The 26,647-nt window shown below is 36.4% G+C and overlaps 3 protein-coding genes and 1 long non-coding RNA gene across 4 annotated transcripts; all 4 read right to left on the reverse strand.

Moving 5' to 3' along the window:
- Positions 1-4,014: 4,014 nt before the first annotated feature.
- LOC143627686 (PLASMODESMATA CALLOSE-BINDING PROTEIN 4-like) lies at positions 4,015-4,540 on the reverse strand. Its single transcript, XM_077097459.1, has 3 exons — positions 4,484-4,540; positions 4,168-4,410; positions 4,015-4,082 (listed from the first exon to the last, which is right to left on the reverse strand). Exons 1-3 carry the CDS (start codon positions 4,536-4,538, stop codon positions 4,045-4,047), a joined length of 336 nt encoding a protein of 111 aa, XP_076953574.1. The 5' UTR covers positions 4,539-4,540; the 3' UTR covers positions 4,015-4,044.
- An 8,179-nt stretch (positions 4,541-12,719) lies between these two features.
- LOC143627695 (14-3-3-like protein GF14 iota) lies at positions 12,720-15,911 on the reverse strand. Its single transcript, XM_077097465.1, has 7 exons — positions 15,839-15,911; positions 15,056-15,362; positions 13,982-14,069; positions 13,776-13,885; positions 13,538-13,686; positions 12,812-12,852; positions 12,720-12,731 (listed from the first exon to the last, which is right to left on the reverse strand). Exons 1-7 carry the CDS (start codon positions 15,909-15,911, stop codon positions 12,720-12,722), a joined length of 780 nt encoding a protein of 259 aa, XP_076953580.1.
- Positions 15,912-16,891: 980 nt separating this feature from the next.
- LOC143627687 (putative methyltransferase PMT5) lies at positions 16,892-21,211 on the reverse strand. The gene is made up of 8 exons (XM_077097460.1): positions 20,682-21,211; positions 20,460-20,595; positions 19,880-20,120; positions 19,140-19,344; positions 18,077-18,544; positions 17,859-17,991; positions 17,349-17,555; positions 16,892-17,171 (listed from the first exon to the last, which is right to left on the reverse strand). The coding sequence occupies exons 1-7, from the start codon at positions 21,194-21,196 to the stop codon at positions 17,406-17,408; spliced, it is 1,848 nt and encodes a 615-aa protein (XP_076953575.1). The 5' UTR covers positions 21,197-21,211; the 3' UTR covers positions 16,892-17,171; positions 17,349-17,405.
- Positions 21,212-24,806: 3,595 nt separating this feature from the next.
- Positions 24,807-25,320, reverse strand: LOC143627688 (uncharacterized). The gene is made up of 3 exons (XR_013152631.1): positions 25,213-25,320; positions 25,058-25,119; positions 24,807-24,988 (listed from the first exon to the last, which is right to left on the reverse strand). It is a non-coding gene; the product is annotated as an uncharacterized LOC143627688 (long non-coding RNA).
- Between the last annotated feature and the right edge of the window lie 1,327 nt (positions 25,321-26,647).

Here is a 26,647-nt window from a genome sequence, read left to right on the forward strand (position 1 = left end):
GAATATCTCAGTGACGCTTTTGGTGAGTGGCGTCCATCTGGAGTTCCGGTGCGACTGTACATTATCCCTTCCGCCCAACCGATTTTGCAAGCCGGATGAGGTGTCAAAGTTTACCCTTGACTGCCAGATGCCTAGCTTTCGTTTTTTATTTAATCGGGCGGTGAGGACGTTGTCTTCTCTCGTCCTCTGGGTGTAGAGGTTTGTGCTCTGTGGGAGATCTCTACCCAGTTGCTTCTCTGTTTCCGCATAGCGTTTTGCTGCTGTCATGATGCCATCCCATGTGGATGGCATGCCATCTTTACCCGTTAGGGTGCGGATGAGCTCCGGGTCATGTGCGCCCTGGATGAAGGCAGCGCGAACAAGATCTTCACTGATATTGCCCAAACTTAACTTCTTTGAGTTGAAGCGAGTGATGAAGTTTGGCAGAGATTCGTCTTCCTCTCGTATGCATTTGAGGATTGTCCATTGCTCCTCGGTATACTTCCGTTGCTGGCTGAAGTGTTGGCTAAACTTTTGTTGGAAGTCTGCCCAGTCGTAGATGTGGTTGACCGGTAGACGATCGAACCATGCTCTAGCAGCCCCAACCAGCGTCATTTGGAACATGTAACACCACGTGGGTTCCGTCCAATTGCTGACGGTTGCCCCTGCTATGAACCTGTTCAAATGATCGTCTGGATCAGATATACCGTCATATGTGCCTATGTTGGGCATTTGTTTGGCACTCTTTGGGGCGATTGCTTCAGCAATGTCCCTTGCAAATTTGGACGTTCCTGCATTTGCAACGTTTGGTCTGAACGTTTTAGAGAAGTCTCGTGGACTTCCTCCTGTGCTTTTTGGTTTGAAGGCTTGTCCAAAATGCCTTTTCGGTTGGGATTCCGTTTCCTTACGCTTCCCTTTTGCCCTATGGCGAGGGTTCGCGTCAGAGTCGGATTCCTCCGAGTCATCCTCCCAGTATTCGAATTCGTCGGCCTGTTGTACGGAACGCAAGCGTTCGTCCAACTCAGCCTGGAATTCCTTTTGTCGTGCCTCCGCCCATGCCTTAACTTCATCGAGAGTCTGGCGGGGGAGTCTTCGTTTCTCAACCTGGGTATCAGTGGATCCCAGTAGGCGCTCATTTACTGCACTTGCCCCAGCTTTGGTAAGTGGGGTAGTGTTCGTAAAATTTACTTCGCTTGCCTCGGCTTCGGTAGCCGGGGTAGTGTTCGTAAAAACTGTGTTGCCGGTATTCCCCCTAGTAGCAGGGGTTATGGTTACCGGAATTTCTCTAACCATCTTTGTAGAAGTTTGAAAAAACTGAGAAAAATAAAGTTCTAGCTTTATGCACGGATGGCGCCAATGAAGAAACACTAACCGGATCCCGGGCAGATTACTGGTAACCTGGGGGTTGGATAGCTGTTTCCCACGAGGGGTTAGACCCTTGGAAGATGGTTCTTCTGATAACCTGCAAAACAGACACCGTGAGCTCGTCACTGAGAAGGGGGGGGGGGTTCCTCCTTGTGACCACCCTCCGGCGTGAGAATCAGACTAGATTGCTCTTTAAATATAAAAGTATATTAAGAGATTGCTAGAGCAGATATCAGGTATAATATGATGATAATGTAGTAAGATATGTTGTGTTTAGATGATCATACCATTTGGGGTATTTATAGCCGAAGGTAGGTTTCCAAGGAGGTATGGCCGGCTGCAACAGTGTTCCTGTTCATCAACAGTAGCCTACGCACGTGCCCTGCTGGTAGTTGGTGGGTAGGCAGCGGCTGATAGCGACCAGGCCTGCTGTATACTATTCCCTTTCCACCAACTGCCGGCTACGCACGTGGTATGACAGTAGTTGGTGAGTAGGCAGCGGCTTAATAGTGATACAGTACAGGAGCATGCTGCTCGCCATACTGTATCAGTGAGCTGTCGTATCCCTGATCAGATCTTTCGCCCATACCTCGTCAGGTACAGTGAATGGTCCTTCAGTATAGACTGGCTTATTTGGGCGGGAGTATTCCCCCTCCCGCCTCTGTGCGGGATTGCTCCCGGCTTTGCTCATTCCTTCAGGTGACACTGAATGATCGAGAGCTAAGTACCTAGTGCGTGTAGCCATGCTGCGCGGGTGGCCTTCCCTCATGGCTTGTATCCGAGGCTGCGGGAACAGGCGGAGTCCTTCACCATGGGAGGCATTTCCTGCGGGACCAGCTTGCATACTGCGCGTAAGGACGTCACGTCTCTGAGCATGGTTGGTCCTGCGGATCCAGTTAGTCTCTGCGCAGACGTCCCTGTTGAAGGTGAGTCTTGCGGGTCCAACTGGGCTCTGCTGGGACCTACCTCTTCAGTCCGCTTTCGTTGATAAATCTATAGTTTAACAAACCTTTCCACGTTTTACCTCATTAAAACACCAAACATTTAAAACTCGACAAAATAAGGTCTACTTTTCCGATACAAGAATTAGCAACCCTCTCACAAATCATAGCATGATCCCATATACCAACACATACAATCAAACCACTATCAACTCACTCTTTCACAAATCCACTAATTGCATTATTATTATTATTATAACATGTAACTTCTCCAACCCATTTTCTAAACACTATTAGCTTTTTAATTCTTTATTTCCAAAAAAAAACAAACAAAAAAAAAAACAAAAAACTTGAAAAGTCGGTTGCAAATCGTTTTCAAGCATATATGAGATGTGGTGAAACCGTTTACGGTACACGCATATTGGTAGGACCTATCCGTATGATACAGGGTCGAGAGCCCCTTATAAAATTTCTTTTACTTCTATTATAATGTAAAACTCTCGACCGACGCTCTATAACATTTAAATATGCTATTTACAATATGAGATGAAAATGTCGACACACTGGGCCCACGTGGATACTACAGGACACGTGTATGGCCTCTCTTTTGATGTGGCCTTTCTTAAGTCAAGTCAACGAGAAGCTTTTTTCAACCACAAGTATTGAACTAAAAAGTAACTTTTTTTTCCAGAGATCAAAGTTACAGACTTACAGGTAGGGAACAAGCTATTTGTGCATTATGCATAGAAGCTTGAGATTGATCTGGAATTTGAAATTTTTGCTCTTGGAAGAAACATCAAGAATTGCATCACCAAGAAAGATGAGTTTCTTAATTCTTTGATCAATCAGAAAGTAACCTTTCTTTATATTCCCAACTTTTTTAGTTGAAAAAAAACAAACTTTTAACACACAAAAATTGGATGTTTTTGCATCAACAAACATACCCACAAAACTTTATCACCATCCATGATGAGAAATCAAGAAAAAAAACAAACTTAACAAACAAAAAATAAGCTTTCTTTAGATTTTCACCTTTTTTTAGTTCAAAAAAACTAAGTTAACAAGCAAACATTACTAAACATTGGACTAAAAATTTGATCTTTTTGCATCAAGAAACATACCCACAAAACATTAACACCAATCATGATGAGATATCAAGAAAAACAAACTTAACAAGCAAAAAGTAAGCTTTAGTTAAATGTTCACATTTTCAGTTGAAGAAAACAAAATTAACAAGCAAACATTACTAAAAATTGGATCTTTTTTGCATCAAGAAACACCCACAAAACTTTAACATCAATAATGATCTAAGCGGTTGATGAAAGAAAAATATCGGATATCAGTCAAGCCGGTTTGATATTTGAGATATCGGTTATCGCGGTAGGATATAAGTGGGATATCCGTAATTTTAATATCATGTAAAATTCACATATATATCAATTTAACACTAATAATTCAGTATACTCTTCTACCATTAACAACTTAACATTTTGCAACTTGCAAAACACTAGCAACCGTAGCAAATAGGAACTGATATCAGGAATATAGGTGATAGATCGATCAAATATCGTCAATATTATCGGTATTGATATTCTTACTGATATTTTGACTGATATTTTATCAAAGGACCGATAACCGATATATATTGGCGATATTGATTGCATAGATCATGATGAGAGATCAAGAAAAAGATCATAATCCAGTTATAAAGATACTAAATTTAGAAGGTGGGTAGGGATTAGAATTTAGAAAGTACACCTTAGCTTGGCTTCCCAGGATAACAAGCAGATTTTGAACCTGCAGATCATAAACAAATAAGCTCATTAGTCATTTGGTGTACACCTACACCTTGAGTACACCTTGAGTATGAAGAGTGAGTTACCAGGTGGAGCTTGTTGGGTGACAGCAGCTGTGCCTGAAAAGTCACAGCTTCCTGGAGCTTCATTCTTTCTTTGGTAATAACTGTTGACAGCATAATTGCAGTGATCTTTAACAGTATTAGGACTAAAACATGCACCTTTTGGATAGATCCTAGCACAATCAGCACCATTTTTACAGGCAGAGTCTATGTTCTTTTGAAGAACTGAGTTGTTCAATGCAGGGTTGCATAAACAATATACTGCATCTGTTAAATGACACACATGAAAAGAGTGATATTTAAGAGTTTAAAAGAGAACAAAGGAAATAAGGAACCTTACTTGAATAGCCAATTAGTGCTAAGAATATCATAAGTGAAAGTGCAGAAACAGCCATGGTTGTAGAGATGGTTGCATGATTATGACTGGATTTTGGTACTAATAAGTGGCTTAAAATAAATATCGTAACTGGCCCACTTTATACGGTACTAGGTTATATGATCGTGTGACACACGGGTTGAAAAAAATATTTTTTACACATGTTAATAAATATAATCAATGAAATTTTAAAAATCAAATAAGCTTGTAACCAAGTAGCTTAAATATTCCTTATAAGATGAAAAAATATTATTACAAACTTAAAAGACTTATTTGTATACAACATTTGCTGTTGTATTTGAAAGATTACTATAAGTCTATAACCATCTAGGATAGCAACTATGAGGCCGTCTCGTCTTCTAATTATTGATAACTAGTTTTTAACCCGGCGCGTTGCGCCGGACAGGTTGGTAAATCCGAACATTGGTAAGACACAAGCATTACCGTTCTTAAGTGTTGAGACGGTAAGTTGACGTGAATTCGGTCAGTTTCTGTTACATGTGTTATTGTACGGAAACTAAAACAAAAAAAAGTTATAAAAATTGAGATGGAGCATTGGGATAGCGTTGGTCGGTGAAACTCGAGCGTTGGTAAAACCCGAGCGTTGTTGGTCCCTGGCGGTAAGTAATTTGGTTGGGTCACGTTCGTTATAAAACCGAACTAAAAAGAAAGAATTGTCATTCGGTCAGTTTCGGTACGGTATTATAACTAAAACAAAATGCGCTAAGTCTACGCAATTTTGTCAGTTTTTATCACATCCGTTACGGTATATTGGTACTGGAACTAAACTAATAAAAAACAAACATAACAATGATAATTAGAAATATAATTATCAAAGTTGGAAACAAAAAGCAAACAAAAAAAAAACAAAACAAAACTTGGTCCAATGGAATCTTGCTAAATGGACCAATCATAGTCCAACGTCGCCAAACTTCTCTTTTATATATATTATTATAGAAATATAATTATCAAAGTTGAAAACAAAAAACAAACCAAAAAAAAAAACAAAACAAAACTTGGTCCAATGGTGAAGAAACACTAAGTGACCCCGGCAGATTACGGATAATCTGGGGGTTAAGTAGATTTTTCCCACGAGGGTTAGGTCCGGCAAAGATGGTTATTCCTCTGATGACCTGCAAAACAGACACCGTGAGCTCGTCACTGAGAAGGGGGGGGGTACCTCCTTGTGACCACCCTCCGGCGTGAGAATCAGACTAGATTGCTCTTGAATATAAGTGTATATTAAGAGAAATTGCTAGAGCAGATATCAGATAATATATGGAGATATAAGATAATGATACCGTTCCAAGGTGTCGGAGTATTTATAGCCGAAGGTAGGTTTCCAAGCAGGTACAGCCAGCTGTATAATATTCCTTTTCTACCAACGGTGGGCTACGCACGTGCCATGCTGGTGGTTGGTGGGTAGGCAGCGGCTGATAGTGACATGGCCGGCTGTGTACTATTCCTTTTCCACCAACTGCAGGCTATGTACGTGCCACGACAGGGGTTGGTGAGTAGGCAGCGGCTGATAGTGACATTAAGTACTGGAGCGTGCTCCTCGTCGTACTGTTGTCAGTGAGCTGTCGCTGCTTTGGTCAGATCTTTTGTCCATACCTTGGCAGGTATAGTACAAAAGATCCTCCAGTAGCGTACGGACTGGCTCATTTGGGCGGGAGTATTCCCGGCTTGCTCATTCCTTCTTCAGGTGACATTACTGAATTATTTGAGAGTTAGTGCCTTGTGCGTGTAGCCTTGCTGTCGTAGCCTTCCCTGATGGCTAGTATCCGCAGCTGCGGGAACAGGCGGGGTACGTCACCATTGGGAGGCTTTTCCTGCGGGAACAGCTTGCGTACTGCGCGTAAGGACGTCATCTCTCTGAGCATGGTGGGTCCTGCGGATCCAGTTGGTCTTTGCGCAGACGTCCCTCTTTAAGGTGAGTCTTGCGGGTCCAACTGCGCAGACGTCCCTCTTTAAGGTGAGTCTTGCGGGTCCAATTGGGTTCTGCTGGGACCTACCTCTTCAAATGGAATCTTGCTAAATGGACCAATCATAGTCCAACGTCGTCAAACTTCTCTTTTATATATATTATTATAGAAATATAATTATCAAAGTTGGAAACAAAAAACAAACCAAAAAAAAAAAACAAAAACAAAAACAAAACAAAACAAAACTTGGTCCAATGGAATCTTGCTAAATGGACCAATCATAGTCCAACGTCGCCAAACTTCTCTTTTATATATATTATTATAGAAATATAATTATCAAAGTTGGAAACAAAAAACAAACCAAAAAAAAAAACAAAAAAAAACTTGGTCCAATGGAATCTTGCTAAATGGACCAATCATAGTGCAACGTCGCCAAATTTCTCTTTTATATATATTAGTAATGTGATATTCAATTGACCATGTGTAAAAAATGTTTTTATAAATATAAATGAAGGATAAGATACAACAACAACAACAATCATACCCAGTAAATTCCACACATAGCAAAACTATTAGTAGAGTCTGGGGAGGGTGAGATGTAGGCAAACCTTACCTCTATCCCTGGGAAATAAAGAGGCTGCTTCCAAGGGACCCCCGGCTTCAAAAACAAACAACATAATAGTAGAATAGTAAATAACGTATAGAATAGACTATTGGGAAATTGTAATATTTAGTACTAACGAGAAAAAGAGTAGACAGAATAATTATAATAGATAGCAGTATTAGTAGTAAGATAAACAATAATGGTAACAAAAATAAATTATACTAAGGAGGTAAGTGTCACACCCCGTTAAGCGATTTGCGGAAGCGTAAAACGGAAATGCAACAGATACAACTGGTATCAAATACATTGTTCATAAAGTAACATTATTAACTAATTTACAATATATTACATCGTTCTAATCTCTTTTACAAACTAGGTGATACAATCAAACCGGTTCTTCAATTACTTTACTTCTAACTCAAATGCCCACGACATCAATCATCAGTCAGACACGTAACGCACAGGAAATTACTTCTCACATCTGATTACCTGAAAAGCATGTTAAAATAGGTCAACTACGAATAGTTGGTGAGTTTCATAAGTTTAACGAAATCAGTTCTGCGTACCACACAGTCATAGTTTGTATGTACGCGCGTATGTAAAAATATGTATTTACGTTTGTATAAATATGTACAGCCATATCCTTGTGTGTGCATATGCACACATGTAAGTTTATAATATAAATTCGAAATTTCGGTAAAATCGTGATTGTTTGTTCGTACTACCTGTTTCCAATTTCCGTGTTTAACCAACCACTGTGGACCCCCTTCCTCCCACAACGGTTCCACATAAACTCAACCACTGCGCCCCCCTTCCGCCCACAACGGTTCCGCATTAACATCAGCCACTGTGGTCCCCCTTCCACCCACAATGATTCCACGTAAACTCAAACATTATATAGTGTACACGCAAATAATTAGTATATTCTACACATAGTATTTCCTACGGCTAATCACATAGCATGTATATAGACACATATACACATATAGTATTTATCACGTATCACCAAATACTGTGGCTCCCCATCCGCCCAAAATACGCATAATCACATTATTTTCTTAACATTCATGTCATAATCAAGTTAGTTCGTTTAATAAGTTGCAGCAGAACTTGGCTCATAGGCCATACTCAACTTTAGTTTATAAGTTGTAGCAGAACTTGGCTCATAGGCCATACTCAACTTTAGTTTAGTAAGTTGCAGCAGAACTTGGCTCATAGGCTATACTCAACTTTAGTTTATAAGTTGCAGCAGAACTACTCAACTTTAGTTTATAAGTTGCAGCAGAACTTGGCTCATAGGCCATACTCAACTTTAGTTTATAAGTTGCAGCAGAATTTGGCTCATAGGCCATACTCAACTTTAGTTTAGTAAGTTGCAGCAGAACTTGGCTCATAGGCCATACTCAACTTTAGTTTATAAGTTGCAGCAGAACTTGGCTCATAGGCCATACTCAACTTTAGTTTATAAGTTGCAGCAGAACTTGGCTCATAGGCCATACTCAACTTTAGTTTATTACTATTGTGGCCCCCCTTCCGCCCACAATAGCCCTATAATCATCACAGACCACGTTATCCCCATGGCCATTACAGACCACGTTGTTTCCCAAATTGGTTATTTAACATTACATAATGTGTTTGTATAAACATGCTGTCACGTGTAATTTCATTATGTTTTGCAATTCGTATTAACTCCACTCAATATATCAATCAACGATAATAATCATCTTTCATCAGCACGTAGTCAATCATTATGTTTGTAGGGACTTTTCATATATAAATGTTCAGATATTTTATATCCTGAACCGTTTTCAGATAGATAACGTGTATAAACATGCTTTCCACCCCAAAAATTCGTAAAATAGTTTAAAGAGTGGGGTCATGAAACTCACGGTTTTGTAGGCACTCAGTGCGAGATCAGCACGGGATTCGTTTCCCTTGTTATCACTTAGTCCCTATAGTCCATATTATAATAATATTAATATTTTAATATTATTGTAATCTCAGTACTAAACTGGGCTGTATAACTAATCTGGGTATAGCTGGAATGCCCAGAAAGTGGCAATAGGCTTAGGTTGTGATGTTGTTCAATGTCTAATACTTAAAACCGAACTTGGCTCAAATTCCTGTTTTCCCAGCTGGGCCAAGTTGTCCGTTTACGCGTTCAGAAAACAGTTATGGGAAAATAAGCTTGGGTAAATGTATTGTTTAATAAAATGATTAAGTTATAAATAAGGATCACATACTGGGGTCCCGGATTAGCCACGGGGCCCGTTTCCGTTTATTCAGTTTGATTTGAGAAGAAACGCGCACAATCCACCCGGATTGTCCAGGTTTCTCATAGAATAGTTCGTTTTTACTCAATTAATCCGAAAATATGATTTTTGATCACTCTTGGTGTTTTGATATTCTCGCAGGTTCGCTAGTCGCGAACTTGCCGGTTTTTATAAAAACTGAATTTGTTTAATCTTTAAATTAGCATAATTAATTAACCGTTAATCATTAAATTATGAAAATTTAACCACCTATCAATTAAAATATGTAGATTTTTATAAAAATATTCCTGGAATTATTTACTAATTTATTAATTTATAAAAATTCATTTTGTCAGCTATATTTCGCCTGAAAATCGTCCGTTTACCCCAAATAATTTCCAAAAATTCCAAAAAAATTCCTGAATGCTCAAATCATGTCCCAAAACAATCTGTATCAATTCCAGAATGTAAAAAGCTTGTTCAATATTCTTTTCGGCCCAAATTCGGCTATAAAAATTCGCACGAACGCATATGTACAAAACACCTTTAGACTTATCTAAATGATCTCAAAATTCATATGTGATCAAAATACATCAAATATGAGTTCCCAGAAAAATTTCATAATTTTTAAAGTATTTTAGCTATTTTTCCCAAATAAACGTCCCAATTCGGTAATAAATTCGCCAAATATTCTCGGATGGTCGAAAAATTACCAAATTTGAACAGGGACTCAATGACATGGTCCCTGATGTTCCTGAAAAATTTCAAGGCCTAAAAATATGCACATCATAACCTTAACCTAAACAGCCCGTAATCGAGTAAATCGGTATTACCTTTGCGGTTTTGGTTCGTTTTCGCTCTCTTAATCCAATTTTCGGGTTCTTGTGCTACTATGTAAGCTAGGTACAGGTTCTATATCACAAACCAAGCAGTATTTCATCAACATAACAGCCCTTAACTTAGGGTTTCGGCTAGTGTACAAAAACAAACTTTTGAACCGTAAAAACGCCGTTTCAACCCTTTAATCCGTGTTTGTTGCCAAAAAAAACTATCAAACCAGGTTCCTTACCATGTGTATGATCAAAAAATGTTTATGGACCATTTTTAGGATTTTTACACGGTTAGGAATGATTTTTAGTGACCAAGACATGTTTTTATGGTATTAAACAAGTTGAAACAAGTAAAAAAGCTACTTATTTAAGCCCCTTACCTTAGGGTTTGAAGGTTTTTGGCTGGAACAGAGCTTATGTCCAGAGTTTTCAAGAAAATGAGGCTAAAAATATCTTGGATCTAGTTTAAATATGAAAGGAAAACAAAGGGGGGTGGGGTGGCGGCTACGGCCGGAGCTCCATGGGCTCATTTTGGGCCCATTTTGGCCCAAGTTTCTGAATTCTCAAGCCCAAATACGAAAATCCCGGTCCAAATTTAGTTCAGGTTCGGTTTTTGGCGCGAAAAACTTATCGGGTGCGTTAAACAGCGCGAAAACGAGTGTTTTTCGGCTAGTTTTGTGTAAAATTATAAAAACATACTATATGTATGTAAAAATCTAAAATATTTTCACGGATCGCTTAAAACATTTCAAATAATTGTTTGGTAAGTCTTTTTCGTCTTAACGGATGATACAATGCTTTGTTGGTAACTATCTTTCGCGTTTAAGTCTATAGCGGGTAGTTAAACGAGCATGTTTTTGTTTAACTTGTTTGCTATTGAACTAAGGCCATATTACTAATATTTTAGCTTGCATAGATCGTATATCACTTATAGATGGCACCCCGGGATATCCAGACCATAACCAGACCCGTTTGGTTATTCGTTTGTTCGTTACGCAATAAGCGGTTAAACGCTTATTCGAGTTTGTAAGTACTAAGGTGTACTCGGTTTTGCCACCGATGTCACAGTAAGGTTATGACTCTAAGACATATTTCCAAAAACAAACTATATCATCTCTCTAGAAGTCCTTAACCTTAATCCTACGTCTCCAAGAAGTCCTATCATCAACCATATCCTCGGAGAGATGCAGGTTTATCAAATCATGCATAATCGTCTCATCCCAAGTCAATTTGGGTCTACCTCTACCCCTCTATAGTAAGGTTTTCTACTGATCTAACAGGATCCGTTGATTGCCTTCTCATCACGTGTCCAAACCACTTCAATCTCCATTCCCTTATCTTATCTGATATACTGGCTACCCCAATCTTTCCCGAAAGACGTCGTTTCTTATTCGGTCAGATATTGTATTCCCACACATCCACCTCAACATTCTCATCTATGTTACCTCTAGCTTACGTGCATGTGCCTTCTTAATGGCCCAACAATCTGTTCCATACAACATCGTCGGTCGAATGGCAACCCTATAAAATTTCTCCTTTAATTTAGTTGGGAACCTCCTGTCGCACAAAACTCCTGTAGCTGCTCTCCATCTACACCACCCTACCTGGACGCGATGGGTCACGTCACTATCTATGTCCCCGTCACTCTTTACAAACGACCCTAAATACTTGAACTTTGTTGTCTGTGGAACCACATGGCCTTCGATGGCGATTTGGATTTCCTCAGTACATTTACCTCACTAAAGTTGCAGTGGAGATACTCGGTCTTGGAGCGACTAATTCTTAGGCCTTTCCTCTCTAAAGCTACTCGCCATTCTTCTAGCCTCCTGTTTGGATCTTGTTTACTGGAAAATTAGAGATAGATATTGAAATTGAAAATAGGGTTTTCTCATAAAGCTTCATTGAACACGATAGTATATTGAATGTGAAGGCTACGGGATAGTAAATGTGTTCTTCCATCCAACTACGCAAACAGGTATTACATACAGAGTTTTGCTAAGAAAAAAATCTATAGCAAAAACCGTGGCAAAATTGAGAAAATAAGTATAATTATTAACTACCGGATCTCACACGCCGAGAACTATCATTGAAGCTACAACTCTGCCATTACGTACCTTTTTTTCCATATACATTAACAAAACCAAAACCATTGTCATTACTCATTACATAGATCTTTTTGCAAATGCATTGCCACAACACTACATCAGATGTTATTAAAATACCTTCATTTGCACTGTATGAATAGTCTGATTTTTTGGTCTCTTACTAATACCTCACTATCAAACTTGATACTTTGTTTATTTTTAAAGCTTTTAATAATAATGATTAAGAATTGTTTTAATTGACTTATAATGATATCTAACAAATTTAAACAACATAATGAACTACAACATTTATGGAAGCAACACTAAAGGGGCAAAATCTCTTATGAAGATAGTAAGATCAAAGATGAACAAAAACGACTTTGATTTTGATGGCCCAAAAAAACTGATTAAATAATCCCCTTTTGACCAAAACAAAGGCCAAGTACTTGAGAAGTTGAGAGCTTAGAGCTGACCGTGGGCCGGGCCGGGCTTGCTATACCCATTACTACTTCTTCTCCTGCAAGCAAAACATATGGTTTTGAAATCAATTAGTTGTTTGGAGAAATTAAAATGTGCATGTCACATGCATTAACTAACCTCTGGTTTGGATTCTTCACCCTTGGGCTGGTTTTCATCACCTGAAAACAAAATTCATGACTTATCTATACATATACTGCCGTATGCGTGTACAATTATAAGGTAGAGGCGACGATTGGTGTTGGGTCGAACGGGCCCGAATCAAGCCGAGACCCATAAAAGCATTTTTCATCATTGTTCATTTTATCTTAAAAAATATAAAATACAAGAAGCTTAACACAATGTTTATTCATCTGTTTTAACATTCTATAAACTGTATACTAAATCCATGTATTTACAGAACCTGCATATATGTAGGTTATGCGTATCATGTATATGTATATTTGCTAAACATAACCTACACATTTGTAGTTACATGTTTAAAGGTGGAAAAGAAAACTTATGAACAAATTAGTTTAATGATTTTTTATGTAAGAAGTAAAAGTTTTTAAAAACATAAACCATTGATAGAAAAAACTAAACGATTTAGATTTTTTTTTTGGTTCTCTAAATTAATTAATTCTTCTGTGTTGAGCCATTAACTAAGAAGTAAAAGATTTTTAAAACGATGAACCATTAATTAATTTTTACGTAAACGGGTCAAACGTGCGCGATCAATAAATAAACAATAATAAAGCAACAATCGTACCTGGTAAATCCCACAAATAGCAAAACTATTGGTAGGATCAATAAATAAACATAATAAAACAATTGAGTAATTTAAGTACGTGAAAACATATGAAGTACCTCCGTCCTCAGGCAATTCAGAGGTCCAGAGAGTGAGGTTGTCTCTCAATAACTGCATGATTAATGTGCTATCCTTGTAAGATTCTTCACTTAACGAGTCCAAGTCAGCAATCGCCTCATCAAAGGCTTGTTTAGCCAAATGGCACGCGCTGTAAATTACTTAACAATCAAATTCACTTACATTTCTTCATTAAGTTACCCACAAAAAAAAAAAGCAAAAAAAGAGTTTGAAAATTACCTCTCGGGTGAATTCATAATTTCATAGTAGAACACTGAGAAATTGAGAGCAAGACCAAGACGAATCGGGTGGGTCGAAGGGAGTTCTTTATTTGCAGCAGCAGCTGCGGCCTACATACAAATATACAATAGTGTTATATGATTAAGAAAAACAACATAAATAATATAATTTATCAATTATAATATTAAAGTACTATAAAAACATGCCTCATAGCCTTTCAATGACTGTTCAGCAGCATCCTTCCTTTCCTGATCTGCCTTGAATTCAGCAAGGTACCGATAGTAATCGCCTTTCCTATATCCACATGTATCATAACATAAATTCAAAAAAATGAATGGTAAAATTTAGTTCCTATGGGGCCGTATGAGGTTATACGGCTCATATGATTTTGCATACCACAAACTTTCACATCATACGAGCCATATAAAGTAAGATTTTACATCATACGACCAAGAAAACTTTTAACACAACACATAACTGTCAGTCTGTCACATCAGTAAGTTTCAGACTTTCAGTAAAGTTATACTAGCCCATATAACAGCTCACATGACACCTTACAGAGGCACTACCAAACAGTCCGTATGAGGTTACCGGCGCATATGACATGACAGTGGTGTGTGTATAGACCTGTTCTAATATGGCATGTAAATGAACCGAAAAAATACAAACAGGGCATGTTCGTGTTCGTTCGATTAACTTTAACCAGACAAACAATTGAGCACGAATAGTTAATCGAAAGGAGTTTCTTGTCCATGCTCGTTCGTTAAGAAAATGAACGTGTTCATGTTCGCTTGTTAACAGTATAAACGAACAATTCACGAGTGTAAATGAGCTAATATAACTGAACATTGGTGAACAAATATAGAAAAACATAATTGAGCCAGCACAAATTAAAAGTAAATGTGAGTATCAATCTGTTGGGCCTAAAAAAACAATATAACTAGACTAAATTGTAATGAATGATATTTTAATTTAATAAAACTAGACTAAATTGTAACGAGCCTAACAATTTGTATAAGTACAAAAAAGAATAAACATAAACAAACGTAAAATTACGAACACAGACAAATGTTCACAAACATAAATGAGCGTGCACGCTTGTTTAACCTGATGAACAAAAAGTTCTGTTCATGTTTGTTTGTTTATTAAATATTAAATAAGCGAACTTCCTGCTGAACGATTCATTCAACGATCAGTTCGCTGACAGGCCTAGCCCTATAATAATCATTATTATGAAAAGAAATTAAACAGTAAAGGGCTGATAACTGAACATGACTCACATCTTATAGTAGAAAACCGTAGCTTCTCCTGAGCCAGAAGAAGGTATGAGATGCTTATCAATAATGTCAAGAATGTCACTGCAAATTTTGGCAAGCTCATCTTCAACCTTTTTGCAATAGCCTTTAATTAGATTCACATTGCTTTCATTTCCCTTTGATTCCTCTTTTTGTTGAATCGATGACATGATACGCCAAGATGCTCTTCTTGCACCGATCACATTCTTGTATCCAACTGAAAGCAGGTTGCGCTCTTCAACGGCAAGCTCAACGTTTAGTTTCGCAACACTCTTCATACTCTCCACCATCTCTGAAATAAGGAATCCATAATAGAATTTGTATTACATCAGTAAATGAAAAAATCTTCAATTTTAATCTGTTTCTAGTACTTATTATCAGAATTTCCATGTAAATACACATTTGTATGAATCAAAACAATTCATATGCACCCGCACCTCTTGACTTGTTTGATGAATATTATGATTCACACCGGTCAACAAGTCAATCCAATAACACTAAAATATCCAACACGATCCATATCCAGATAATAAGCCTACATAGTTACATACATCGAGACGGACGGATGCAACATATTGAAGCAATTAAACAAAAGAAAATTACTGATAAGCTATACTGATGGCAACAATATTCTAATCAATCTAACATCATCAGAATATCAGATTCATCTCATAAAACCTAATTGCACACTGATTTACAGCATTATTAATATTACTACAGCTAGACGATCGATTTGGAAAGAAAAACAGACCAGGTTATAAATTATACCTTCGTAACGCTCGGCTTGTTCAGCGAGCTTCGCTAAGTAAACGTGATTTTCTCGTTCCTTTTCGTTTGACATTTTGCTGATCGATTCGATTAAATCACGAGTTATTAGTGTTTTAAGATCGAATGAGGAAAATGATGATGACAATGATAGAGGTTAGTTAAGTTAGTTATTAGGGAAGACTGAGTGAGTTTGAAGAAAAGAAATATATATATATATATATATATATAGTAGTGGTGGACCTCCAGATCCCATTCTGTCGGACCCTAGTAGTATTTTCTATTTATATGATATTAAACAAAAAGATATATTAACATAAACCATTTTTATGGCTTAAAGTCATAACAGGCTGACCCTCTTATATGCAGAGAGATAGCATGAAATAATAGCGCCCTAACTGCCCCCATGAGGGAGATGAGATTTTCATGGTATGCGAGATACTTGCAGATGGTTACCAACCCTAGATTTCATTGCAACATTTATGTTGCGAAATACTCGCAGATGGTTACCAACCCTAGATTTCATTGCAACATTTATGTTGGTGTGATGGAGTTCGGTAAAACGTAATAAACCATTCTGACCCATCTCAACCTTTTCCTTCTTTTAGTTTGATCAATTCTGATTCTGACACATTATACATTTTAACCCATATCATCCCTAATGGGTCACATTTGCCACCCCTACAAGTTACCATTGCTACAATACAATCCACCATTGAAGAGTTACAACTTACAACTTCTTGGTGTTATAACTGCACAAGTGAAGTTGCTACCTTTTGCAATGTAACAGTATAGCTAATTAAACAAAATGTTCGGTAATTTTAGCATGATTTTGTAATCATTTCTAACAGTGTTGACGAACTATAACGGAGAGAAAATTTCTGTGTTTATGTTGTTTATTCAAACAAGACACCTTAATTGACATGCTTCTGCTGCAAATGTTATAGGAGTTAAACCACCAAAAACAATATGCTGAGATATTTGGTTCAGCTATAACCATGTTTTGTATCAAAAGCTCCAACGAGACACTGATGTCGGAATACTAGGTGACCAGTTAGCGGTGATACTTTCAAACAAAATGTAATTCGAAGTTACAAAATTGATCAAGACACATGGAATTAACATGGAAAGAGAGAAAAAACTTGGAATGAATGAATTGCAATAATCCCTTAAGAAATCTTTAAAAAAAATAACAAATAAAAAATCAAAACTCGTGACTACGTGGCAGCAAAACTTCTCTAATCTACATGTCTTGCAAGTGCTTCGGTAAGTTTCATTTTATCTACAAATATGACATGCCAAAAATCAAGCGTAGAGCCTCTCACCTGACTTGTGCCTGAAACACATTGTTACAAATCTTGTGTCATTATTGGCGAACAGTACATATTAGTTATTGTTGAAAAACATGGTCAGGTTAGGTAACGGGTCTTTTTGCCCAGATTTAATAAAAAAAACTTTTGAGCAAAGCTTGACCCGTTTGACCTGTGTTACATGAAATATGTATAGTAGTTACCAGAGTTTATAATGTCGGGTGATTGGAGGAACAATGGAGCTTGTTTGGCTGCAGGATTCATTTTCTTACAAACGGCTTTTGGGAAACAAGTATTCTCTGGTCACTGCCATTTTCAAGATCAATGACTCTTGCTTCCCAACGAATTTGTGTAGCAATCGAACGCGCCTTCTCTATGGACCCCGCATCATCTGAAAGAACAACCCATCCCTGGAAAAGAATGAAACTTGAGCTGGCATGATGAGTTGTACAATGACTGCAATTATGCATGGAGGAGTTTTACAATGTAACACGTCAAGGTTTTATTAACATAACACTTTAGTCACGGTCCATCAATTATAATATGAGATATTTTAATAAAAATAATTTGGAAAGTTAGGGGCCTATATTTTTGTGTTTGATACTCTTGAAACCCAACCAAACGCTTCTGTTATGAACGGAAGCCATACCTTCATTCCAATACCCAAAAACCAAATATTACCTACATGTTATGAGCTAAATGAGTATGTGTACCTCGGGGCGTAGGATACGATCCATCTCCAAAAGTAAGTTTGTGATGCTGCATTGTTCGGAAGTAAGGTATGAAAGGAGCCCATTTGCATGTAGCATGTCGTACGTCAGCGGATAAGTGGGAAACGGTTCACACCTACAGTTAAATAATTTCACATAAGAAAATTAAACAAGAAAATTTATAATCATAAGCTGCATCACTAATTTCACCTATTACTTACCAATCATGCAAAACACCAGCAAAACCTTGATGTAATATTACTGGGAGTGTATTTCGAGCGTTAATAGGCACAACATTCATAACCCAAACCGCTTTTCCTTCTTTCAAAAATGCAGCATTCAAACCACCATAACGCGCATTCATATCCATCACATTTCTTATCATATTATATGGAGGCAATGGATCTTCATCACCGGGCCTTTTAGGATGATCAGAAAAAATCAAAGGTGTAAGTAAAGACCAGTAGTTTCTTAATGCTGATAATGAAGATTCAAAATCTTCATCGAATTCATCTTTCTGAATTTCGTATGCTCCCAGCTCAGCAGGGGTAAATTTAGAAATTGAAGTCCTGTTCTGAATAGGAACCCATCGTTTGCTTGTGGTCCCACCCATACAAGATGCAAGTGGCTCATAGAAAGACGGAATATCCTCCTTTTGTTCTGTACAAGGAGGAACTATACCCTGCACACTATTATTGGCAATGGACCAATTTCAATAACAAAATTCCAAATCTTTATCTAACGGGAAAAAGAGAAAATTATCAATATACTTTTACTTAGGCGTGTAAACGAACCGAACGTTCACTGAACCATCTGGCAAGAAGTTCGTTTATATAATATACGAACGAACATGAACACATGTCTCATTCATTCATTCATTCATTTATGTTCGTGAACATTCGTTCATTTATGTTTGTTACTTTGCGTTTGTATAGGTCTGTTGGTCAAAATATTCTTTCAAATCTTTTGGCCTGTTGCAACTTAGTCTAGTTCTAATACTTTTTGGCTCGCTACAACTTAGCCTAGTTACAACTTAGTCTAGTTTTAAACTTTTAATTACTTTTAACTGGTTTTAGCCATGTTATGTTCGTTCACCTATGTTCAGTTATTTCATTCGTGAACCCCATAAACAAACGAACACAAACAAGATTACCCCTTTCGCTTAGTTGCTCGTGGTCAATAGTTTGTTCGTTTAAAAGTTAAATGAACAAACAAACAAGCACGAACATGCTCCAGCTGTGTTCATTCGGTTATTTACAAGCCTACTTTTACTACAAGCCTCACCTAGATAAGTAGCATAGTGGATCAACGGTTTTTTGCCATATGAAAGTTTCTTCTTGTTGGGCTATAAAAGCCCAACAAATTTTTTGGGCCAATTCTTCAATTGGGCTGGCCATGCTTCCTTTCTTTGTACTTAATGAACTTCCATGTAAAACAAAGTAGCCACCAGGCTTTAGTATCCTGTCAGCTTCGATAAGTAACAATCCATCTGATTCATGAAAAAATTGTTAGAAACAAATAGGGTTATAAACAAACCAAATGTGGCATGTTCGTGTCCGTTCAATTAACTTTAACTGGACAAACGATCGACCACGAACAATTAATCAAACCCGGTTTTCTTGTTCTTGTTGTGTTCGTTAAGAAAATGAGTGTTCGTTTATGTCTATGTCCATTTGTTAATAATATAAACAAACGATTCACAAACGAAGAAACTAACTGAACATATATGATCAAAAATAACCAAAAGAATATCAATTAAAAGTAAACGTGAAAACAAACATAATTAATCCATTGGGCCGAAAAACATAAAAACGTAAACGAACAAACATAAACAAGTGAAAATGAATGAGTGTTCACAAATATGTAAACTTCATGCCGAACGGTTCACTGAACATTCAGTTCATTTGCAGGCAAACGAACAAACTGTAGTTACACACTAGGTAATGAATCTATATTTCTATACTTCAATATATTTGTATCAACAAAAAAAGGTGAAAAAACATATCAAATACAAGATAAAGTACCTTTGTCATCCCATAAAATACCACATTCTGCACAGTGAATCATATCGTATGATAAAGATGGAAATGGAAGCTGTCTGAAATTAAAATTGCCAATTACTGCTGGAAGACCTCTTTCAAGAGATATTTGAACTTGACTGCCAGTTAACTCATATGCAGCCATACAAACAGTCATTAGTTTCACTGAGAGCAAATGAGCCCCGAAGCTACCGAACCCACAACCAATATCAAGAACAATGTGCACCTGTTGCAAGAATTTAACAAGGATTAGTTTCAATTAAGCTACTATTACGTGTTTACTAGTTATGCTTAGGCCCGTTAACAGACCGAATGAAAAACGAATGGAGTTTTCTTGTTTGTGTTAGTTTGTTAAGAAAATGAACCGAACGAAAGGCACGTGCTCATGTTCGTGCGTTTACCAAAATGAACAAAAAAAGGTGTTTGTGTTGTTCATTTATCACCTAAATGAACATAACCCACCAAACAGCTCATAAACAGTTCACTGAACATTCGGTTCGTACCGTTCGTTTACAGGACTAGTTATGTTGCCTATAAATGTAGTCTAAGAAAAGTCAACACTTACCCCAGCTTGATGAAATTCAGCATCACTCCTGAGCCCTATCATCTCTGCAACTTGGTGGGAGTAATCTTTAACACCATCAAACATCAAGCCATCATCTGATTGAAAAGAAATTTGGTTCTCCTCCATTAACATCAACCTTAAAAACAGAAAATACTAAAAAAGCTATACTAATGTTGATGTGTTAGTGAGTGTATTTAATGCAACTTCATATTAAAAATTTACCTCTTTGTCATGCTTCCCGAAGACAAGAATTGTTCTTTGGTTATCTTCACATTCTCGTTCCATATCACATCTCTACCAACGGGCCAACTCAGGGGTGTTTTATAATCTTTTGGAGGACGAACCAAACAATATGGTTCGCCTTTTGAAACTTCACAATGTCGATCAAACTCTTCACCGTTTGTAAATCCAGTTAAAAGATTTGCAGACACATTATAACAAGGAACATAATGCTCTCTTTCTTTTCCACAAAGTTTAACCTCCTTCAAGTTACTAACACCTAAAGACAAACTACTCAAATCTAAATAATCATTTAATGCTTGCTGTTTTAGTCTTCGGTAACTTGCATGAGTGTCTGGTTTTACAGTCAATGTGACTGAATTAACCGAGATAGAAGATGGCCTTGATAAGACTATAAGTACAAAAACACTAACAAAACAAAGGATTAACCATATCCTTTGCAGTCTATGCCTAGGGCCAAAAATCAAGCATAGTCTTTTGATCAACGGCCTTCTCATATCATCAGCCTTTCAAAAACACTATCTAAAAGGTTGACCTAACATATCATAAAATCTCTTAGAAGTATCACTTAGGAAAGTGTCAATTGTCAAAGGCACATGTAAGGTATCCACAATCATTAGATCTAATTCCTAATTCTCATCTCATCAAACCCTTAATCGGGATCAAACACCTATTCGCCTAAAAATAAATTGAGAGCTACTGAAGTAGATGGAGTAATCAATGAGCCTCAGATTCCTCGATTCCAGAAACGTACAGTTAACAGTTCAATTGCCAAATGCCAGAAGAAACATCTTCAAATCAACCTACAATTGCCATCAGAGCTTCGTATTACAACCTAATAACAAGAAATTGCGAGGAAAAAGAAACACTAAACACAATGTCACAAGTGACGACAAAATTATCACAGAATCGAGACGTATCTGAGCCAACTACATACGAAGTAATTTAATCAATATAACTAAAACAAAACAGATGAATGCAATGAAATATATACAGTTCGGCAAAACTATAAGCACAAAGAACACTAACAAGACAAAGGATTAACCATATCCTTTGCAACCTATGCCTAGGACCAAAAGCCAAACATAGTCTTTTTTATCAATGGCCTTCTCAAATCCAAATATGTGATTATCTATCCTTAAAGCTCTCAAAAGTAATGAAGTATCACTACATGATAGTTATCTACAATCATTACATCTAATACCTAAATCTCATCTTATCAAGCCCTAAATTCGAGATCAAACACCTAATGATAAATTGATAACTACTGAAGTAGATCAAAGCAATCAACGAGCCTCAGATTCCTCAATTAACAAACATGCCAGTAGAAATATCTTCAAATTAAGCTAAAACTGACATCAGAGCTTCATATTACAACCTAATAACATAAAATTGCAAAAATACAATACCTAATTCCACAATCAGCACCTAAATTCTCACAAAATCGACACAGATCCGAATGAACAAGATACAAACAGATTCAATTAACATAACTGTAACAGAACAGATGAATGCAATGACTATAAAGCTCAACTGATCTCAAACACCTATTCACCTAATGATAAACTAATAACAACTGAAGTAGATCAATGAGCCTCAGATTCCTACAGTATTAACATGCAATTGGCAACCTAATAACATGAAATTTCAAAAATACAATACCTAATTCCACAATCAGCACCTAAATCAACACGGATCTGAGCGAACAATAACAAATGCGTAATTGCTAGGGTTTTCGAAGAGCATTGATTATGTATTTACCAGGCAGGCGGTAGAGAGTGGGGGATTGGATTGGATTGGATAGATTGAGCGTTAGGTATTATTATTATTATTATTATTATTATTATTATTATTATTATTATTATTATTATTATTATTATACGTAGATGCCTAGATTCGGTTATCATTGACGATAAATGCTCACTCGATATTATTATGACGATCAGAGAGAAAGCAGTTTCTATCGGAGGAGAATGACTCCGGTCATTTCGGTTAGTCGTTTCACAGTTTGTTTCATTTCAAAAGTATTCAATTTTTTATTTTTAAGATTTAATTCTACTGTCTTTTTATAAACTCGTGCGTTGCGGCGAGATTGTTACAGCCTACCAAACACAAACTTGAAAACGTTAAATCGTCCATGCATGCTGGGCGTGAGAGTCGCGAGTTAAGACTAGGGTTTTTCACGAGTAGCGCCCGAGTCGAGCCAGGTATTTTCGAGCTTGGGCTTGAAATTAAACGAGGCAACTTAGCTAGGCTCTAGCTCGATTTTGAAGTTAACGAGCTTAAGATCAAGCCAACGAGCCGAGCCTGGGTCGATTTTGGCTCGGTTATAAAAATGATCCAAATCAGCTAAGGATATTTCAAATCAATTTTTTATAGCTAGTTTTATTAGAGCCTTTATCGAGCGAGCCACAAGCCTGAACTTCGAGCCTCAAGTTTTTTGAACAACCCTAGTTAAGACACGCTAAAACGAATAGACATTACAGCCATCAAAGTCAAATTAGAATATTATTTGAACAACCAATAATGAACAAGGAAAAATGAATAGTAATTATGTAAGTAGTGTACAAGTTGTTTTTTATAATAATATATACAGTAATTAAATATTTCTATGAATATTCGTCTGTCGCATTCCATCTAAAATCAAGCCACTAATCACGGCTATTTTAAAACTTCTTAAAACAATATGGTAGCATCATGGGTTGTCGGGAAGTCTGGAGGTCGGCCTACATTTTGCTGGAGAGAAAATACAAAATAGGGGCTGGAACAGAGCTAAAAAAATTGGATCGGGTAATTGCCAAGACATAAAATCTCTAGATCATGTCATTACATCATTAATGTACTAATAATAACAAGCACTGTAATATTTTCTTTGTAAGCAACATATACCATAATCATTACTAATCTTGGGTCAAAGGTTATCTTAAAGCTCAAATAGGGTGAGAAGAACTAAATAAAATAATTGAAGCGAAAACAAGTTAGCTAAAAAAAACACCAAACTCGTAACCACTTATTCCTTTTTTTTTTCCTTTAGAAACCAAAATTTTTGGTGCAATTTTGGTTATACATCAATACACAACCGAATCGCACATAATCACACCAGACTTGACAATACCTTGTTTGAATGCTTAGATGTGTGACTGTGTTTCAACTTCACTATTGTTGGTCATAAGCTTCATACCCAAATTCACTCGTAATGGTCGACATAAACTTTAGACTTCATTCTTTCTAGTTAATTTTTATTCAAATGTGAGCTGAATGTAAAGCCTAAAACCGCCTCATAAGCAGACTAAGCTGATTATTATATATATATATACTAGGTTAGGTACCCGTGTAGAACACGGGTTAAAATAAATAAATTTATTTAAATAATAACACAATGTGAAATATAAAAAATATGTTCAACATATAAAAAAATATAATATATAATTGAATAAATTACACAATACACAGTATGGAAATAAAAAATTGCAAATTCGTAAATCTTTAAATATTTTTTTGTATACAATATTTGTAACTTTATCATCCATATTAAAATTATTAGTTTCACTTTATTTTTGTTTTAACTATATATAATGGAACACATAACTGGCCATATGTTAAAACATGTTGTCTCAAAAATAAACAAATTATCTAAAGCAATCGGCCTTGTCTTTTATTAATCTTCATTGAGAACCAAACATAAAGTGAAAATTTCTTTTTTTGAAATTTGAAATTAATTATTTTATCTAAATCAATGTGAAAATTCATTGTTTATAAAAACTTAATATTAATAGCTAGTACAATATATTAAAAACTAAATAATATATACTTAAAATAATATATATTATAGCAAATTGGACTTGTAAATATATACTTAAAATAAAATTCCATAATTAAAGCAAATTGTCAAAAAAAACATGAAGTTAACAAAAGTCATGGCTTAGAATCAAGTAATCCTTGAGCACTCATCAACAACCTTAAACTTGTTCTCACTTACCCTTTGTATTTGTAACATCAAAATATATTATAGGCTTCCTCTGCAAACGTAAATGCAAATAGTCAACGGTTTTCGTGTTTAGTCTTCTCTTTGACTTTTAAGGTCAAATACATCATATATTTTCCAGCTTTAATTAATATGATTATATTTAAATTTAGACAAGTCCACAATGATTTTACTTAATATAGTTGAAAGTACAAAGGTCAACTTTTACCTCTATAACAGCAGCCAAACGCAAAATCGTTGCTTCACACCAAGGCCGTCCTATTAGTTGCAGCCCTATTGGAAGTCCCTGCTTATCATAACCAACCTAGGCAGACGCAGACAACAACATAAGACACGAGGAGTGGTTACGTTTATCATTTCCATACACACTTACAGGGACAGAAATGGCCGGGAATCCAAGAACATTTGCTGTCAATCCATATTTCATTAGGCTAGCTGAACAACACACACATATAATAATAATTAGACTCACATTCCATTTTGTTTGTATAAATAACAGATACATCTTTTCTTAAGTTAACTATGCACCTGTAACCTCCAGATCCGATTCACCACAAGCAAGTGCACTCGGGTGAATCTTAGGTGCAGTCATGCTGGACAATAACGCAATTAGATCATGAAAACAATCAACATATACATACATACATATAGTAGCTGCTGAGCTTATCATACCTTGTTGAAGGGGTCACAATAATGTCCACCTTCTTGAAGATTTCCATGTGGTAATACGTTAATCTCCATCTGTAGCATATTAAATTATAATTATTTCTCTAGCTGTAGAAATCATAATAAAGAATTTTTTTTTTACCTAAGACGTTGGGCAGCAACATAGTCTGAGCCTGTGAATGACTGAATAACTGCCAAATTTATACGACTATCCAATGCAAGTTTCTGAAAGTTCCTGCATGAAAAACAAACAACCTGTCATTCACCAAAAGTCCATTTTTAATGTTTATAGAATTCTGAAATCGTTTTACTTGTAAATTAAGACTACTATAGTAACATTGAAAATTATATTTCTCATTAAACTCAAAACGATTCCAATAAAGTTGTGATTAACATGTTTGTAATTATACATAACAAAACACACATACCTTTCTAGGAATCGAGGGCATTAATGAGCACAGGGCTTCACTAACATATGAAACGATATGTGCTATGCGCATCTTTTGAAGCTCTAGTATAGTAATCTCTACTATCTTGGACCACAGAGAAAGCAAATTATTGCAAGCTAGAAGAAGTAACATTTAAGTAGATATATAGACTTACTTCACACCCATGCATCTCTGATAATGAAATAAGAACTTGTCCACAGACACCAGATACGTCAGGCGAGTTTACATCATCAAACCACTGAAAGAGTGGTACACATAGACATATTTAGTACTCTTTAAGACCTTATTAGGTAAAAGTATAAAACTGTGTCCGTTTCAACTCAATTATATATCTTAACACAGTAATCGGCGAGGCATGGATTATTTGAGGACATGCCGGAGCAATTAAGAACTATACCTTAGTCGCTGTAGCAATCGGCGAGGCATGGATTATGATGATAAGACGTAACGAATCTTCTAGTGCTGGATCGAGAAGAAGAAAGATTTGAGTTTGTTTTTCATTTTTTTGTAGTTTATTAATTATAATATATGACTTTAATAATCCTTTTATATATATTAACTAATTTTTAAAAATTTAAAGAAGATGGAACCTCTAAAAGAAGTGCTGACATATGAAAAGATTAACAAACCTGAGCTTGCTGAGGCAAAAGTTCCTTTGTTTCTTCGGGCTTTGCAAACTCTTCCTCGGTTTGAGGTTCACAATTTGCATCTGAAAGAAGTTGTTTTAAGGATGCAATGGTTTCTTTTAGTCCTTCACATTCAATTATCTTGCAAAAATCAAAAATATTGATACATCAGAAAACAAAGAATATCAAAAGGCAACAGAAATCTGCAATGGACGTTTAAAA

Source organism: Bidens hawaiensis, unplaced genomic scaffold (genome assembly GCF_021521415.1).
Source record: "Bidens hawaiensis isolate Kalapana, Puna unplaced genomic scaffold, B.hawaiensis_p1.1 tig00004706_1, whole genome shotgun sequence".
NCBI classification, from domain to species: Eukaryota; Viridiplantae; Streptophyta; class Magnoliopsida; order Asterales; family Asteraceae; genus Bidens; species Bidens hawaiensis.